The sequence below is a fragment of the Hemitrygon akajei genome, unplaced genomic scaffold (assembly GCF_048418815.1).
Source record: "Hemitrygon akajei unplaced genomic scaffold, sHemAka1.3 Scf000074, whole genome shotgun sequence".
Lineage (NCBI taxonomy): Eukaryota > Metazoa > Chordata > Chondrichthyes > Myliobatiformes > Dasyatidae > Hemitrygon > Hemitrygon akajei.
In genome coordinates this window covers 4,065,109-4,085,393 of record NW_027331960.1, presented here as the reverse complement: position 1 = coordinate 4,085,393, position 20,285 = coordinate 4,065,109, and the positions used below count along the sequence as shown (strand labels likewise).

Sequence of the window (20,285 nt, the reverse complement as noted above, 5' to 3'; positions counted from 1 at the left end):
CTGCACAAAAATATTTTTTGGGAAGACCCCAACAAACTGAAAGCGTCACAATAAAAGGTCGATGTAAAGATTGCCCCTCACCACTGATTGCTGATCGTCTCCACGTTATCGTGAACAGTATTAAAAACTCAATGATGAATATTAATCCAAGAGTTATGCAGACAGTAACCATGATGGATGGGGTCCAGTTTCCAAAAGCTTTAAACGAAACGTAAAAACATATATTTCAATAAACAGAAAGCAAACACTATAGATCCAATGCATCGAAATTTTGAGCGATGTTTAATGAATTTAATCACATATTCAGTTATCACGATTTTTGAAAGTTATATCCCTATACATTTCATGAGAGAAAGAGCGGAGCGGAAACACAAGGACTATTTCACAATAAAGCCGGATATGTCAGAAGTATTTCCCAGAGCAATAACCGTTCTCTCCAGCCACCTGGTATCAAATCAGGATAAACACCCCAAGCAACGTCGTGTTCAAATTCTATTTTCCCTCACATTGCTGGATTGGAACAGCAAGAAGGGAAGTGAGTGTAATTTTATGAAAACATTTCCAGGAAGAAATTATTTCAACGTACTTATCTATGGTTTTTTTTTCTCTTATCCGCCTCTAATCAGCAAACAGAGATTTAGCTAATAATTAGCTAATAATTTAAATAATAATTTTAAAGATAGTGTCACTCTTGGACCTCCGTTACTCTCCTTTCTTCCATCACCTACTACATTCCCCTCAGCTGTGGCGAAGAGGGAGGGCCACAGGGGTTAGGAGGGAACTGTGGAAGGGGAGTGAGTTGGGACATTGTGGGAGTGCTGAGGAGAGAATGCTGTGGGAGTGGAGTGAGCTAACTCGATTAAGGCAACCCATACGACACGCAATGGATCCAGAAAATGTTGGTAAGCTGCTGATTATTACTGCTGGCAGTCTGTATGTAACTAGCAGTAGTGCAATTGATTTCATTCCAAATATGCATTTATAGGCCAGGTCCACATGCGATGTTGGTCTTTGTGAAGTCAGAGCAAAACAGAGGAAATAGGACCTCATAGCCTTGATACTTCTTCCTCAACGCATGCATTAAGGGTTCAAAAATAAGACTGAGCACTTGCACTCTTACAGATCGTCACCAAATCTTGAATATTATTTCGGGTCCAAAATATTATTCAATCATACTGCCGTTGAGCACACATTACATGCTGCGCTGTCGCAGGATGACTAAATACTCATCAGGCCATGCTCTATTAGGGCTGATGTCATCAGGAAGAATGTACCGGAGCCTTGGGTTCACACAACTGGGCTCAGGAATAGTTATTATCTATCAACAGCCATGATCCTGCTAGGGTGCGTAACTTCAATTATTCTAGTAGTGAACAGATTCCACAATCTATATTTTCTTTCAAGGGTTACACAACTCTTGTTCTCAGTATTAATTTTTACTGATCCATTTGTTGACATTTTTGCTGGTTTTCCATTTGCGTACTTCGTTGCCTTTTGGTGTTTGTTATTTTTCCGCGCTTGTTTTTGAGAATTTCTTTAGAATTTCTGTTATGTCTCTATGTATGTACACTGAATGCCGTACGAAAATGAATCTCAAGGCAGTATATGACGATATATGGATATCTGATAACAAATTTCCTTTTAACTTTAATTTTTACTATCTGCAAAAATCAAAACTTTCTCAAGAGTATCGAATGTGCTACAAGTTGAGTCACAAAAAATGTTTGAACGGGAGTGGAGTTCAAGTTTTTCAGAATTCTGCATATTCCTGCTTAAAATTATTGGCGAGACAATCAAGGTCCCATGCAGTTTCCAAATCATCTCTTGTGAACTTAGCAGTTAGGAAATACGAATAATCAATTCTTGATATCTGCAGCATAAATGCGATATTTAAGCGTCAAAATCCATACCTGAATTGTTGCGTTCAGCAGGAGTCACTCTGGAACCTGTGTACAGATTGAAAAGAAGTTTCAACAAACGCATCTCTGTTGGTGTTTATATTTGATGTTTCTAATTACGAAATTTACAAATCAGTTGGAGAGAAATTGAAATGTCAGACAAAGCCCAAAGCATACCAGAACAAAGAACGATGACATCTTCTTTGTGATCACAGTCGTGTTGACCAAATGATGAGGAACGACAGCTGGACAGAAACGATTCACTTCCGGTGCATTTTACTTCATCAAGCCAGACAGCAGCGGCTACCTGGGTCATTTTAACTTCTTCTGGAGGCCAGAGAGCAAGGCCACACCCTAGCTGTCTGCAGACTACATTGGCATCGGCCAGATCCCAAGAGTCGTCACACACCGTGCCCCAACTTTTATTAAACCGTATCTCAAGCTTTCCGGAGCAGTTGTGACTGCCGCCAACAAGTTGCAATGGAACATCTAGGTATGAAAGAATAAAATGAAAATGTATTTAATACTTAACCTGGGAATCTGAAGTTCGTCAGAGAGAAAATAGAACTAATTATAGAACGCAAGGGCAGGCACCTCGGCACACCATTTCTTAATCCAACACTATGCAAATTATGCCACCTCTCTTCCGCCTCATATAATCGATATCGGTCAAATATTTACACTTGCCTACTCCAGCGGAAAGCCTATCAAAGACGGTAATTGTAAATATTTCTATATCACTCCTCAAAGCCCGTTCCAAGCAACATCATGCTCAATTTACGAATAAAGGTTTTCCTCTAACACTTCATCTAAGCCGTCGTCTGTCACCTTAAATACGTCCGTTAATATTTGGTATTTTTTTTACAATGATTCAGACTCTCTACCTGACCTGTCTCACCTAATATTATGCATCTATTAGGACTAATTTTAGGTCCGCAGAATGAGTCTGAAGTGTTTCCGTCCTTTCGTATCCAGGCAGACTTTGAGTACGTCTCATTTATAGCCCCCACATGCTTCTTGAAATGTAACGAATGGCAATATAAATAATTTGAAACCATTGCCTTACATATCCACGAACACTTTTTGCAGTCAATTCCTTGCTGAATGAACACGCAACATATCTTATTCTTACCATCAGTGTCCGATTAATGAAGGCAAGTCACAGACCTTCCTCTTCAATTCATACTTCATCACGAAATGCTCAACCAGACCATGAAGACACTATCAGCCGCCGTTTTTCTGTCTTTAGTTCATGCCGGCGAAGAAAATAGTCGGATACAGCTCATGCATATCTTTCAACTCCAACCATAAATTGTAGGCTTTGAACATACGTCGCCCTATGTTCCATCTAGTTAACCACTTGTGTTAGTTTGGTAATGTAACACAAAATACCTTGATGTTTCCTTTTCTCATATTTCCAACCAAATAGATATCTTTATCTATTGATCGCAGCCTTTATTCATCTCTCTATATTGCCTGTAGCCCGACCGCATTTATGAATCCCTCGGTTTACATATATTTGCTTCATTTATTTTGATCAAACCAGCAATGTCTCTCACCTTTTAATATCCCCATACATTCCATCGTTCACTTCCCTCCTTCCCAGGTAATACCGATTCCCAAGTCCGTCCAGCTGGTCATAAGACAATTACTGCATATCATTTATAATCTTGCCAGATAACAAATTCTCCCAATTATTTCCAATTAACTCCCTCTATCTTCTGTCTGGGAATGGAATTTTTCACTAGACACTCCCATTTGGCAGTGCTGAACAGAGCCAAGGGAAACCAGGATTCTAGTCAATGCGGGCACAATTTCGTAAAGGGCAAAAGGAACGAAATTCATTTTTCTAATAGCGACGTTTATACAAGGTTTTCTGATTTCAGCAAAGGCGTTTCGAATTCGTTACCTTCTGAAGGAAAAGAGGAGAATGTGTTTTCTTGCAAGCAGGCTTTTTCGGTGAATCCTTCCGTCATGTTGGTTTCTGTTGGCAAAATAGATATTTTGACGATTTTATACAAAAAGATGTAAAACGTAAATAGATAAAAGACTCTCTTATTTACCCTCACATACAACTCCTCCGTCATCCGAATGGTCACACTGGTGTTTTCCCCACGGTTGTGACTGACACTGCCAAAGGGTCGATTCGTGTGCAGTACATTCAATCTCATCCAACCATATAGGTCCAAGTCCCTTTCCAAATTGATATGAGCCAGGATAAAAATTTTTTATTGGTCCACATTTCATTTGTTTGCAAATCACATCTGCAGATTTGGCATCAAGATCCGTGGAGCACACTGTTCCCCAGGTCCCGTTGTACCACACTTCAATTCTTCCTTCGCATCGACTACCTCCGTTCTGCAGGCGCAACTTTTTGTGCTCTGATAAGGATGCATTTGAAACAAAGGTTTTCGAAAATTAGAATACAATGATAATCGCGTTTTTTCTACTACAGCAAAAGAAATTAGCCGTCTTTGAGTGTGTGTGTGTGTGTGTGTGTGTGTGTGTGTGTGTGTGTGTGTGTGTGTGTGTGTGTGTGTGTGTGTGTGTGTGTGTGTGTGTGTGTGTGTGTGTGTGTGTGTGTACGTGGTGTGTAGAGCTAGGACAATCAAATAAAATGTGCATCTTCAGTAGGAAGTGATAGATTAGCAAAATTAAGCGAAACCAGGACGCACGGAGTGATATATTGTGCTGAATTACTTAAAGGAGAGAAGTGGTTTGTGACGGAAAATTAAGGAATAGCTGACTGAGTGTCTGATACTGGAATCTCATCGGATTCGCCAACAATTGAGAAAGGTAAATATTTGAATTCCTTAGGGGAAGAAGTTGAAGAGCAAGGAGAAACTGTCCATCCTCAGTCCTTAACGAAAAGTGTGAATTGAGTCGTTGGAAATAAGTGGACCGAGACAAAACGTCACTTGCTCTTCGGGGCAAAAGCGGTACGTGATTAAATGTGTTGACTGTACCTCAGTACCTTATTCTTAAGACTGCACCAACTAAATCCAGACTAATAGCAGACTGTGATGAAATAAAGGTGAAATTACAATATTATTTTCATTTATTCTATCCCCCGATTCAATAACAGTATTTGAAACAGATTTTAGGATTGATTTAAAAAAAAAACATTTTATATGTATTCCAGTCATTATCTTTGGAGATTCTAATGTGATCACCTACACTATTTTGAAAAGAAAATAGTGTTTTGAGTTCAGAAAAGCTGACCTCACATGAGCTTCTGGCTTTTTGGCACTTTACTTCATTATGCCACAACTACACTGATCGTGTTATCTCACGTTTATTCTTCTCTGCTGCATTAAAACTCAGTAGAAAATTTGTCTTCTCTGGACACATTACAACCTTCCAGTCTCAGTATCAAATTTCTAACGTTGGCTCCTCTAGTTGATTTTGTTTCGAGAGGTACTTTTACTTCAGATTTTTTTTTTACCAATTGCTTTAATAAGTGAGAAGCAGAGGTAAAGAAACATGGGGAGAAAGGATCAGTGGAAATTGAAAAAACAACAACGGCATGGTTTTGAATTCAATTAGTTGTTTTTTTTTTGGATTTTATTAAGTGGAATTTGGATTTTCCAGTTTGATAAATTGTATTATTCCGTCTCTCCTGGTTTGGATTGCTATGTTACTTCTCGTCACCAGCTGGCTCTGCTTACTTGTATGTTCACAGCTACTACCCAGTGCATGGCTAAGTAATTGAATTTCCTCAGGAGATCGGGCATTTAAGAGTCGCTTGCATATTTTAGTCAGGCGCACTTTTCTATGGGTCGAAAGAATTTGAATCAACATCTGGATTCAACATTTGAATCTATCTTTTGTAAGAACGCCTCACAGTGCAGTCTTTCTCACAGCTCCTTGAGTAGTGTAAAGAGTTGGTGAATAATCAGTCGACCATCAAACTGTATCGATGCATAGACTGGTGATTCTTTACTTGCCTAGCTTGAGTAAAGAAAACGGGGAAACACTGGATCGAGGGCAGAAGAGTTATTAGGCAGAATCAATACTGAACTCAGGGTGATTAATGTTATGACATTAGTAATGGGAAATATGAACATTCCAGATACGTAGGGAATAAGTTGATTGTTTCTGCGTAGGTGTGCTCTCACGCATTATCAACATTTTGACAGTTCATCCTGGCCCAATGGTCTCCTTTCCTGCTTTGTTTATTTATTACAATTCCGTAGTCACTGCGTGCTGCAAAATTTTAACAAATTCAAATTTTCTTTACCAGAGCATGTTAATGTCACAGCTTCTTTTTGACTGCAGTCATGTTCGCCCCATGGTGCTGATGGACATTCCCAGAGAAACGTTTCGTTACCCGAGCATCTCATTTCATCTAACAAAACTGGGAGAGAGCGTCTTCCGCAGTAAACGTGAGTTTTATCCTCCAAAGCATATCCACAACCCAGTTGTCTGCAGACCACGTTAGCGTCAACCAGATCCCAGGAGTCATCGCAAACCACGCCCCAAGATCCACGGTAATAAACCTCTAGCTGACCAGCACATGAATCTTCACTTCCGGAGAGCCGTAACTGCAAGTGGCCTATCGAACAGAAACATGGAAAATAAATCAATATATTGGAAATTATAAACATCACCAGTTTGTCGTTTCCAAAGATGTTTCTGGAATTATTAGTATTACTCTTTAAAAGTATTGTGCCGGGATGTAACAATTATTCTGGAATTTAAAAATGTTTGAAATCTAAACATAAAATGTAAGTTTGGAAGAATAGAACATATCGATAAGCGTAGAGTTGCTTCTCTCATTAAGGACGGAACTCAGCGGCTGGTATTTTCACGTTTTATCACATCTGCTGCCTTTCCATTTCCCTGCCTTCTGTACAAACGAGGAAACTACAAGCCAGTTAGCCTGATCTCAGTGTTTGGAAATATATTGAAGTCTATTATCAATGAGAATGCAGAAGATAAACAAATGTCTGACAAATCTGTTGTAATTATTTTGAAGAAATAATAAGCAGGATAGTCAGAGGAGAATGGGTTGATTTTGTGGTACTTGGATCTTCAAACGGCCATCGTCAACTGGCCACACATGTGGCTGCTTAACGAGTTAAAGCCCATTGTATTAAAGGAAATATTCTAGGATGGGTAGAACTGTCGCTAATTGGCAGTAGGCAAGGATCGGGAATGAAGGGACTCTTTTCTCGTTGGCCGCCGGCGACACGTGGTGATTTTAGTGATTTTGGACCAATTCATTTTATGTTCTGTGTCAATGATTCGGATGATTGTGTTGATGACTTTGTTCAGAAGTTTGCAGACAATATGAAGGTAGCTGGAGGGTCAGTTAGATTTGAAGAGGTGACAGGCCACAGAATTACAAATTTTTCTTAAGAGAGCGGACAAAAAATTACAGATGCAGTACAGTTTCGGGTAGTGTATCGTCATGCCCTTTTGTAGAAAAAAAAATGAAAGGTTTGACTGTTTCCTAACTACTGGAGAGAAAATACAAAAAAGAAAAGAAGCGCAAAGGGGCTTGGGAGCCCTTGTGCAGGATTCTCCAAACGATAGTGAGCTTGTGGATATTAAGGCAAGTGCAATGGATGTAATTCTGAGATTATTTGAAGCTCTGGTGAGACCTCACTAGTAATATTCTGTGCCGTTTTGGGCCACTTATCTCAGAATGGATCTGCTGAAAATGGAGTGGGCCAAAGGAGGTTCACTAGAATGTCATTTCATAAGAAGAGCGTTTGATGGCTCTGGGTTGTGTTCACCAGAATGACGGGTGACCTCATTGAAACCTATCGGATGATGAAAGGCTTTGACAGAGTGGATGTCCAGAGCATGTTTCCAATGTTGTTCGTGTCTGAGACCAAAGGACACTGCTTGAGAATATAGGACAATACAGCTGTGTCATTGTTGATTATCAGCGAGGAGGAGATTTTGTTTTCGATCCTACCTGTTGTCCCCGATGAGGAAGTCAATAATCCAGTTGCAGAGGGAGGAACAGAGACCCAGGTTATTGATCTTGTTTATTAGTTCTGGGTTTTTAGTACAAAATTAATCTATTATCAAGGTACGTATATGTCACCAAAAACGACGCTGAAATTCGCATATTTAGTAAATTGATTTCCACTTCCTTTTGTAGGATTTCCCTTCAGTAGAATTGAGGTTTCCATACCTAGCTGTGATATAGCTTGTTAATATACTTTCTACTACAAACCTTTCGATTTTTTTTGTTTTTTTTTTAAATACCATGCCGAGTCTTCGAAGTCTCCCAAGAAACTCGGGACTCTGTGTGCTGTCGCTGTAATTGCAGTTATGTGTTGCGTCTCCGACAGGTCCTCCGAAAAAATAACAGGGTGTAATTGAAATTTCTGACCATCTCCGCATCTGATGCTCAGTTGAGGCCTGACTCATGGACCGCTGGTTTCCTCCTCCTGTACTGAATACCTCCGATTTGTCATGCTGACTTTGAGGAGGAGGTTAGAGCTGTGGCACCACTACTCCTGCTTTTCTAATATCCATTTAAAATGCTGTTGTGTCATCAACTTTGATTCGGTGTACGTCAGTAGGGTCATCAGCAAATTTGAGAATGGCAGAGGTGTAGTTTAAAGCGAATGAAACACGAAGCTGTGCTCACAAACTTTTGGATCACCAGTGCTGATGGAGATTTTAGACTAGACGTTGTTGTCATTCTTAACATATTGTCTGGGTCTGCAGTGCAGGATACAATTGTACAGGTAGTTATTGGGAAACCGACTTCAATTTTTTGATCAGTTGTAAGGGGATGGTGGCATTTTATGCTGAACTGCAGTGAAGAAACAACCCTATAATGTGTGTATCTTTCCTGTCCAGGTGTCCCTGGATAATATGAAGAGCCAATAAGATGGCATCTTTAGTGAACCTATTGCTCTAATAGACAAATATGGGATGTCATGGTCCTTTCTGTCAAACCGCACCTTGCTATTTACCTCCGGAATTGGGCCTCACTCCCCTCAGTTAACTTCCGATCAGTCCCAGATTCCACTAAAAACGTACTCAGAAAATGCAGGATAAAGACAACAAAGAGCTGCTAGTTCGTTGGTCGATTCCGGTGTGAGTAACCTCGTTTCATTGTTCTAAGGACTGTCAGTTCTAAGTCTAACATCGCTCCTGGATTCTCTCCAAACCCAGAACTCCCGGTAAAGACTCTCCCGGATAACGATACCGACTCTCCTCGATACGTCAATAACGCCTCCCAAATCTGCCTCCGCGCCCGTGTTCTGTACTTGGTTTCGTCCACCTACACGCCTGTGTAACACGGACTTGTGTCCTCTGAGGCAGAGGTTGATATGTTCCATTAACAAATTCTCAAAACACTTCCTCATTGTTGTTGCCATTGTAACTGACCGATAGATCTTCAGGCAGATCATCAGGTTCTCATAAGAAATCGGTATGTGACGTTTACTTGTACTTCTATCAGACTGCAGAAGCAAGATGCTGACGATCTCCCTGAGCACGCCAGGCAGTTGATCAGCTCAGGTCTGAACTTCATGGCCAGAGATCCCTTCTAGGCCGGATGCTTTTGGTGACTTTGCCCTCATGAACGCTAATTGCATGTCAGCCTCACAGACTTAAATCACAGAATTATCGGTGGCTTCGGGAATTCCTGATGTCTCGTCCAGATTTTAACAGTCAAAGTGGGCATAAAAGGGATTGAGCCCATCTGGAAGCGAAGCTTTTTGTCCACTACGTCGCTTGATTATACTTTCTGCAATCTCTTCCAAAATTGTCAAGCTTCCTTCATGGATTTCAGCAAGGTATTTAGAAAGGTACACTAAGCAAGGCTTAATGAGAAAATAAGGAGACAGGGGATCCAAGGGGACATTGCTTTGTGGATTCAGAACTGGCTTGCCCACAGAAGGCAAAGACTGGTTGTGGATGACTCCTATTCTGCATGGAAGTCGGTGACCAGTGGTGTGGGTGAGTGATCTGTTCTTGGACATATACTCTTCGTGATTTTTATAAATGCTCTGGAGGAGGAAGTGGACAGATGGGTTCGTAGTTTGCTGATGAACCAAAGTTTGGGAGTGTTGTGGATTGTATAGAGGGCTGTCGGAGGGACACTGATAGGATGCAAAACTGATAGGATGCAAAAATTAATACAAAGTATTAATTGTAAGACTCTTAGCAGGGCGGAGGATCACAGGGATCTTGGGGTCCGGGTCCTTTCGACAATCAAGGTGCTGGACAGTTTGACTCCGTGGTTAAGTAAGTTTCCGGTGCATTGGCGTTCATAAATCGCGGGACTGAGTTTAGGAACCGACAGGTAATGTTGCAGTTGCATTGGAAGCTGTTCATACACCACTTGGAGTATTTTCCTCAGTTATGGTCGCCTTACCACAGGAAGTATGTGAAAGCCTTGGAAAGTGTGGAGAAAAGATTTACAAAGATGTTGCCTGGACGAGGGAGCATCCCTTATGCGAATAGGCTGAATGATCTCGGCCTTTTTCCCTCGGTGCACCGGAGGATGAGTGGTGACATGATTGAGGTGCATAAGATTATGAGAGGTTTTCTTTTTATCCAGGGTTTTAGGGTGCTTGGAAGTAGGTACAGAGATGACATGGGTATTTTTTTTAATGTAGGGAGTGGCGAGTGTGTGGAATGGGCTGCCGGCGACGGTGGTGAAAGAGGATACGTTAGCATCTTACAACAGACTCCTGGACAGGTGCATGGAGCTCAGAAAAATAGAGAGCTACCTAGTTAACCCTAGGTAATTTCTAGGGTAAGGGCATGTTCGGCATTTCCGAAGAGATAACAGATGCATTGGTCGTGATCTTACAAGAATCACTTCATTCTGGCATGGTCCCGGAAGGCGGGATGATGGTAAATATCACTCTAAGAAAGGAGGAAGGGAAAGGAGAGAGATAATTATAGTCCAGTCTACCGATCCACAGTGGTTTGGAAACTGTTGGATTCTCTTATAAATGATGATGCTCCGAGGTACTTGGAAAACAATGATAACATAAGTCAATGTCAGCATGTTTTCTGCTGAGGGAAATCTTGTCTGATATATATGTTAGAGTTAGTTCTTTGAAGAAGCAATACGTAAAGTGGAAAAAGGTGAGGCAATGGATATTTACTTAGACTTTCGATGTCATTTAATAAGGTGCCACACATAACGTTACTTAACAGGATTAAATCCCATGGCGTTTAGGAAAGGGACGGAGACGGATAACGGAATGGCTGATCGGTAAGAAGCATCGAGTGGGAATGAAAGCGGCTCTTTCTGATTAGTTGCCATTGACGCACGCTGCTCCTCAGGGGTCAGTATTGGGACCGCTGCTTTTCACATTGCTTTCGGTGATTCAGATGATGGGTTTGTTGGTCAAAGCTTGCTGATATTACGAAGAAGTGTGTAGTGGTAGGTAGTGCTGAGAGTCCAAATGTATGATAACACATTTCGAAAAAAAGGAGCAATATGCTGACTATTATCTAATTGGGGAGAAGTTTCAAACATCAGAGTTGCAGAGGGACTTAAGAGTACACGTGAAAAACGACCAGAGGTTAATTTAGAGCTTCAGTCTGTGGAGCAAATGACGAATGTAATGTTGGCATTTCTCTCAAGTGGAATAGAATATAAAAGCTAGGAGATAATATTGTATCTTTATAAGACACTAGACAGACCGCACTTGGTCTATTCTCAGCAGTTTTAGCCCTATCTCTCTGAAAGGGTGTGCTGCTATTGCAGAGAGTGCAGAGGAGATTGACGATGATGATTCCGGGAAGGAAAGCGTTAACATAAGAGCTGTGTCCGACAGGTGGATCTATACTCACAGGTATCCAATTGAAATCTACTGAATGTTGACGGAACAAGATAGGGTGGGTGTGGAGAGGATGTTTCCTATGGTGTGGGTATCCAGAAGTAGATGACGCAGCCTCAGTTTTGAGGTGCGCCCGTTTAAAAGAAGGGTACAGAGGAATATGTTCAGCCATCTAGTAGTAAATATTTGTAATGATATGCCACAGACGGCGGAGGAGCCAAGTCGGTATGGAGAGTTATGGCGGAAGCTCATTGTTACTTGATCAGACAGAATTTCAAAAGATATGGCCAGAAGGCAGGTGTTTGGTGTAGATTGGAATCCGAGATCAACCTTGATAGATGCGTAGCAGATTCCATAGAACCATAGGACACTACAGGACAGTACAGGCTCTTCCGCGCTCCATGTTGTGCCGACCATATAATCCTTAAAAAAAAATACTACTAAACACACCCTACCCCATAACCCTCCATTTCTTCTTTCATCCATGTGCCTGTCGAAGAGGCTCTTAAATACCCCTAATGTTTTAGCCTCCACCACCATCCCTGGCAAGTCATTCCAGGCACTCCAACCATCTGTGTAAAAAACCTAACCCTGATGACTCCACTAAACTTCCTCCCTTAATTTTGTACATATGCCCTGGATGTACAGTGTCCTGAATGGCCTTATTCTGTTGCTATGTCTTATTTTTTTTATGCGATAGCATCAAATTTACCCACAACCTGCTGCAGCTTTCAGGATGAACCTATCAAAACACAAAGTGCAGCAAAATATCACTGATGGAACAAATGATACATTCAAAATTCAGTGTAGTGACGGCGACAAGTATAAGTCAGTCAAACAGGAAGAAATCTATCGATCACTCTACATGAAAATCAGCTAGAAGGTACGACTCAATTTCGCTAGATTCAACTCATGAAGACGTAAAAGGACACCATTTTAACTGGAAGACATCCTGAGACCGGATTCAAGCAAGAAGAAAAAACACAGTGAGATTTTTTCGAAGCGTGGTTTTCTACAGAAGGATCCATCAACAGACACATCGCCATGGATCCGATATTTGAAAGCTTAGGAAAAATAAAAGATAACCCACGACGTCAACAATCAACGAATCCCTAGTGACCTCGAGACCAATATTTCTAACGGATCCCCCTGTAAGATAGCCAATTAGAATCTTCTGTTGTTAAATGCTCATAGTTTTGAATTAGACAATCAGATTACGATGTGTAGTCAATATCCATTTGGGACCCCTGAGGAATATATATAAGCCGGTATTCTGAGGATACAACACTCCCAAGTTCGCACTGATTATGGCTTCTCTGTTGGAGCCGAAATGTCTGCAAACCATTTAGAACCATAGAACATTACAGCACAGAAACAGGCCTTTTGGCCCTTCTTGGCTGTGCCGAACCATTTTTCTGCCTAGTCGCACTGACCTGAAAAGTTTGTCAAGCTCTGTGATCAACTGAACTTCCAGGCACCCTACATCTTGCTATGACAGTGATCTGCTGAGTTGAAATATCTGTTGCTGTAGGTTAAATGATGATGGTAATTAGTTCGTGTTTTCTTTAAATAATCGTATTTGAAGTCGCCGATTTGAAGGTGCTCGTGGAATGAAAGGTATACTGAATAATGCACTGATTCGAGCGCTTGACTGTAATCAGCCGCTGGCATTATCCGGTCAGGATTGTGGCGGAATGGAACTCCCTAGGTAAATGGAATGCACGGCATTTGACTGTTCGTTGTTTAAGTACCGGGAACAGGATTTTGACAATAATGCAACATGGAACCGCCACCTAGGGGTATTCTGAAACACACACTTCCACCTTTTACTTTTTTCGAATCAGCAGTTCAGATCATCCGTAAATTGAAAAGCCTTCCCGTCTTATCGCCAGCATAGGGGATTGATACCATTGATATGCATCACATTTATGCCCACGAGTATGTGTCACTTTATACAAAAGAATATAACTGAATGCACCAGTATATAGACAACCAATTTCATCCCATATATTGAAACATCAAGACTAGAGTTTCAGAGAAAATCGACGGAATATAACAAACGATTAGTGTTGGTTCAGAATTAATATCACAAAACTGATCTCTGTCAGACACTCCTGGTAACTAGACATACTGATGCACAAAGAAAAAAAAAATCCATGAATAACGGTATTAGTGCACGAACAAAAATATCACCAAATTATTTCATTAAAAGTTGTAGCGAAACATATTTGAAGTAAAAGACAATTATTTCCGTCGTATATGAACTTTTATTTGAGTCCTTATCCCTAATGGTTCCGATCAGAAATAATGCCGGGCTTCAGTACCATCGCTTCGTTTTTTCACTTACTTGCAAATTTCTTGTTTCAAATTCCCCCTCCAGAATCCCTTCCTTGAGCAACTCAATTTCCTTTTTTTCACAGCATATGACAAAGAACATAGATGTGCCCAGCATGTAACCCACTCTTTACACTGCATATAAATACCCCAACACATAGCACTCAATTTTTCTAAGCTCAAAGTATCTATTTAAGAGTCTCTTAAAAGACCCTATTGTATCCGCATCCAACACTGACAGTGCATTCCATGCACCCATCTCTCTTTGTAAAAATCTTATCCCTTACATCCCCTCTGTATCCACTTCCAATAACCTTAAAAGAATGCCCCGTTGTACTACCAATTCACTCCTAAGAAATGACCCAAAATATAATTTCTATAATCTTTGTATGCACTTCAATCAGGTCACCTCTCACCCTCCGTCGTTCCAAGAAGTAACAGACGAGTTCACTCAACCCACTCTCAGAATGCACGCTCAACAATCTAGGCAAAATCCTCGTCAATCTCCTTTGCACACCGTCTACAGCATCCGCATTTTCTCTGTAGTAAGCTGACCAGAACATAACAGAGTACTCCAAGTGGGGTCTGACCAAGTTGTAACATTACCTCACGGTTCTCGATTGTGCCATTGCTTTAACTTAAAACATCATATATTGAGATCTGAATGGAAGTCTGATTTTGGAAAGGATAAATAATGAGACTAGCAATAACATAGAGGGAATAAGTGAGGGGTGTGGGTGGGGTTGGGGCAAGAGAGAGAGAGATAAAGCAGGTAGAACCCTTGGTACTTAATTGTAATCAATTGAAAAATTGTCGAACTGCCAGGACGATCCCGTTCAGTACATATCCCAAATTATGGATAAATCGTTGAAAACATTGCAGCAATTTCGTAGTTCTAGCGAAGCAGAATTACTGTTGAACTTCTATGCGAAGTTTGTACATTTAGTCCAGATAAATACGTTTTTATTCATTCGTGCTCAGTTTTCTATGCACCTTCCCAACTTGTACTAGCTACTAAGTTAATTGAGTGCAATAAATTCGCTCGTATGTTTTAGGAGCGGGGATGCCGTAGGAGCTGTGGTGGGTATATAAATTGGAAACCCTGCAAGAGGGTATATGATTATCAACCGATTTGAATAAACAAATGGAGATATAAATATCGGCAAGTCTCAGTGTGTCTAAATTTATCTATATATAATTAATAGCCACACGATATTAAAAATTAAAATTTCCAGTTTTCCAAGCTATTCACCTGAACACAGGACGCCAACGCCGATGATGTCGGAGGAAGACCGATTCAACATGGAAGTCCTGCAATTTTGGAGATGTGATTCGCTTCCTTCACACTGAAGGTCGGTCACCCACACGGGCCCTTCTTTCCCTCTGTGCCCAGAGGCGATATAGGAGGATGTGGCCACACCGCAACGCAGTTGATTACAGACAACGTTGGTTTCATTGATATTCCAGAAGTTATCCTGAATTCTGCTCCATCTGCCGTTCTCATAAACCTCCACCTGGCCGTCGCAGCGGCTTCCCCCTTCGGTCAGCCGCAGAGTCCACATTTCATCTACAATATGGATGGGATTGTGTAAAACAGTTAATAATTAGCCAATGTGTCCCAGATATGTTCAGCTATTAGCGGCAAAAATTAATTTATACACCGATTTCCTACAAGGCAATTTCCCCAGAAGCCATTTAACCTCTCTTCTGAATCCGCAGGATAAAAAAAGACATGCACAGAGCTGTTTCAGGTATTATTCTTACTCGCCGAACATAAAGGAAGCCATTTATTTTTTTTTATTATCAGTCATCGTTTTTTTTCAAAGGTTTATAATATGAGTTAACTCACCTGCAAATATTACATCTTTATTTTTACAGATTTTAAAATGGTACTAAAAATTACTATCTTGAAACAGTAATTGACATAATTCTCTGCACTTTCAAATATTTTCTCCTCACATTTTGGTTTTAGTCACTGTGTACTCAAGATCTGGATATCCACAGTAAAACAGTCCAAATTGCAAACACCGATTGTTGCCACAAAAAAAAAATAGATTCATGACATGGTTTTGCAGGAAATTTTTGGATACACCTGAATGAAATTTTATTTATTTATTTTTGTCTCTGTTATGGATATCTCTACGACCAAAGAAAGGTTTCATTCAGCCTAACGCTTCAACAACTCACCGGTGCAGATCAAGCTGGCGTCATCTCCATGCGAACAACTGATCTGACTCCACGCTGAGACTTGACAATCAGCTAATCGGGACTCATTGCCCAAACAAATGTAGTCATCCTTCCACATTGACCCGTTTCCTGTGCCAAAGTATGCATCTCTGGGAGTTGCATTTACTGCACCACACTGTAGCTGTTCACAGACCACGGCAGCATCTTCCAAGCTGAAGTAATCATCACAAAGTGTTCCCCACTGGTCCCCGTGCCGAACTTCCACCCGGCCGGAACATCTGTTGTCCCCATCAACGAGCCGTGCTACATCATTCCCTGTTTTATTCATAAAAGAAGTCAGTTAATTAATCGCAACATAAACTAATTAAAAAAACTTGCACAGGATAGGACCGCCATCCAGTGCGTCTGCTCGGCAGAGCTTCGCGAAAATAACACTGTATAGCACAATGCAGACATGTTATTTTTTTAATCTGTTTGACCCGCAATCATTTTTCAAATGCATTTTTAAGTGTTGTGAATAATCTGCTTATACCACGACAGGAATCTCGCGTTTTTGAAGGATATTTAACAGAATGAATACGATTGTTTCAAACATTGGGCCATGCAGGTGAAGAAGGGTTTCCTTGTCTGATTTCTATACAGTGCTCCTGATTCTGTTGATCGTTCAGTTTCATGCCCATCACTCTAAATGTTATATTCTGTCCGAGTTGAAAATACCATTATTCAGCACCATATTCGACCCATGCAGTTCTTTCCCACTCAATGGCCAATATGCATATGTATTATATTTATTTATTTTCTTATTTATATGTTATATTTGAGGATGCTTCATGCATTCAAATATTGAGCACACACACGGGACATTTTAGAATTTATTTTTCGTTATTGACGATTAAATTGATGCTTGTGATGTATATTTGCTTTGCACTTTTCCATTATCTGTTTCCATGTTTGCTAATTTCACTGACGACTCATTTATTAGGTTCATAAGCAACTTTCAAGCTGTTAATCACGTTAGGTTCCAACAAATGTCCGCTGATGATTATAAACTATGTGAATTCACAAACTATCTATCGTTCAACTAACAGCTATATAGTTGATATTTTATTTATTTTTCTGCTGTTTTTTTATCATTTTACAGTCAATATTTCTAAATTTCTAGCAGTAAAATCCGACGCTATTGCAACAAGTTACCTCGCTATAATCATTTATTATCAATACTAGTGCAGATGCATGCTTCGAAGTTGTGCGGCAAAAACAATGGTTTGTATTTATCTACAGTTCCGCACCAATTCATCTGTGTCGTTCCGTTCAGAAGAAAGGAGAATTGTTTCGGGCAATATTCAATAATCCATCAACGTATCACTATTGAAATAAATCATATTTCATTGACTTGTGTTATTAGAGATAGCCGTTTTATTGCTACAAAATCTACTTTGCATTTTAATGTTTCATCAGTTTTATGTCTGTATTCAGACATGTGACAAAATCCAGTATCATGAAATTTATTCGAATTATTAATTTTTACGTTAAGGTGTACGGTATAATTTGAAAGGTGTGCTGAGTAAATTTGCGACATGTATTTCACACTCAATTTCTAAAGGAATATACCAGTTCGCATTTTTTATATATTTTCCACTGCAATAATGTATTGCTTAATTTATAATAACGCTGCGTGACCAACTATTTTGCTACAAACATAGAAATGCGTATGTCTCTGCATGTTTTGTGAACTTAACGCAACTTAACATGCACGTTTTTGTGAGCGTGTATCATCGTGCATAACGCCAGCCATTAAGTTCCCCGATGAAACAAATTTCACGTCATTAAGGACACTCAGTGTCTTGATGCAGAAGTAAATGTGCGAAACTACAAACTTCCAGGCTATGTGATTTTAACAGCGTAATTGTTACGCTTTTGTTGGTGATTTTTGTTTCAACTTATTGAAGTCTTCAAATATCCTAATTTTTTTCGTCGAAACCAAATTGAAGTCAATTTTATTCTTCCGGCACTTTCACCCTCTTAATCTGTCCGTCAATGTCAGATGAAAATCATATCGAACAGTGCTCTGCTGATGCAATTTGCAAATCGCTAATGGGAGAATTGTCGATAATAGACACCTGGATCCCAGGTACTCACCAGAGCAGATCACACCGACATCATTCACATGGGTGCAGCGATGAGTTCCTGAGGAAAATGGACAGTCCCATAGCCTCGACTCATTACCCTGACATTCAAAGGCATGAGTCGAAACTTGTCCTGTTCCTTCTCCAAAATAAGCTCCTCCCCGCACAGCAACAAGGACTCCGCATTGAAGCTGACTGCACACCACGTTGGCATCATTCATATCCCAGTGCAGATCACACACCGTTTTCCAGGTTTCTCCGAATTGCACTTCCAGTCTTCCCGAGCATTCATCATTTCCAGACACCAATCTTGGAGCTCGGTGGTCTGAGGAAAAAGACCATTTAAACAATATGCAGGGAATTCCTATTGTGTTCATTGCATATAAAGTCCCAATTGGTTCTAAAACAGATGGCACGTTTTTCCCACGTCCAAATGTCATAATGGGATATCGGAACTGAGTATCATAATTACTTTCTCTCTTTGGCGTTAATTAAGGCTAGATAATAGATTCTTAACACGTTTATTTGTTTTTTATATCCTCTTTTACTATAAGAAATTATATTATATTTCTTATGGTATGATACCAAAGGCATGAACATATCATTATAATTAAGGAAAAAAGTAAGAACATCATTATTATTATTATTATTATTATTATTATTATTATTATTATTATTATTATTATTATTATTATTATTATTATTATTATTATTATTATTATTATCATCAACATCATCATCATCATCATCATCATCACCATAATTATTATTTCCAGATACGGTGACGTCTGTATTGGAATTCTAAAAGCATCATTCATTTTTCTCAAAGAGAATACGCGGAAATGGAATTGTAAAAAAATATATACTGTAACTTCCCCCGTCGTCGCCCTATGGTGGAATTAAGTATTCATTGAAAAACGTGTGTACAAAAAAATGAAGTAAGCGTTATATATAGGAGATAAATACTTCAAACATGAAATAAATTTGATGAAACTAAGTTACTATTTTCGACGAAGAGATCATGGTTAAATAATAAGTCCACATTCATTATTTCTCATTCGGAATTCTATAAAGGCGTGGGATGCAAACACGGTAATTAAGTTCAGTCAAGACCGACTCAATATTGTTCTGGATTTGATGGGAAGAAGAATCGCCTGTTTAACTGACTGCACTGACATTCAAAGAAGTAATGGTTGGCGAATTTTGTCAATATGGTTATATTTAATCCACCTTCATCAACCTTTTGGTTCACAGGTAGATAGGGTAGTTAAGAAAGCTTATGGGGTGTTAGCTCTCATAAGTCGAGGGATAGAGTTTAAGAGACGCGATGTAATGTTGCAGCTCTGTAAAACTCTGGTTAGGCCACGCTTTGAATACTGTGTCCAGTTCTGGTCGCCTCACTATAGGAAGGATGTAGATGCGTTGGAAAGGGAACAGAGGAGATTTACCAGGATGCTGTCTGGTTTAGAGAGAGGGTGATCAGAGATTAAGGAAGCTAGGGTTTTAGTCTTTGGAGAGAAGGAGGCTGAAAGGAGACATGATAGAAATGTACAAGGTATTAAGAGGAATAGACAGAGTGGCAATCAGCGTCTCTTCCACAGGGCACCACTGCTCAGTACAAGAGGACATGGCTTTAAGGTAAGGGGAGGGAAGTTCAAGGGGGGTTATTAGAGGAAGGTTTTTCACTCAGAGAGTGAAATGCACTGCCTGAGTCAGTGGTGGAGGAAGATATACTAGTGAAATTTAAGAGACTACTGGACAAGTATATGGAGGAATTTAAATTGGGGCGGGGGTTATATTGGAGGTAGGGTTTGAGGACCGGAGGGACGAAGGGCCTGTAATGTGTTGTACTAGTCTATGTTTCTATGTTTTCTACAAAAGCGCCATTCCAAAAGATTCTCGAACTTCTTCCATCTTTACATTTTTACTAGTGCCTCTGTCATCTTATATGTTAGTTTCATATCTAC

General features: G+C 40.0%; 1 protein-coding gene across 1 annotated transcript in view; it reads right to left on the bottom strand.

Annotated features, from left to right (window-relative positions):
- Positions 1-20,285, bottom strand: part of LOC140722311 (scavenger receptor cysteine-rich domain-containing protein DMBT1-like) — a 39,223-nt gene that overhangs the window by 5,007 nt on the left and 13,931 nt on the right. The window contains exons 4-12 of the mRNA XM_073037097.1: positions 18,332-18,643; positions 16,193-16,507; positions 15,258-15,572; positions 6,139-6,453; positions 3,962-4,279; positions 3,808-3,882; positions 2,076-2,387; positions 1,911-1,946; positions 82-198 (exon numbers count right to left, since the gene is read on the bottom strand). Coding sequence (XP_072893198.1) covers positions 82-198; positions 1,911-1,946; positions 2,076-2,387; positions 3,808-3,882; positions 3,962-4,279; positions 6,139-6,453; positions 15,258-15,572; positions 16,193-16,507; positions 18,332-18,643 — 2,115 coding nt within the window. The remainder of the gene's footprint in view (positions 1-81; positions 199-1,910; positions 1,947-2,075; positions 2,388-3,807; positions 3,883-3,961; positions 4,280-6,138; positions 6,454-15,257; positions 15,573-16,192; positions 16,508-18,331; positions 18,644-20,285) is intronic.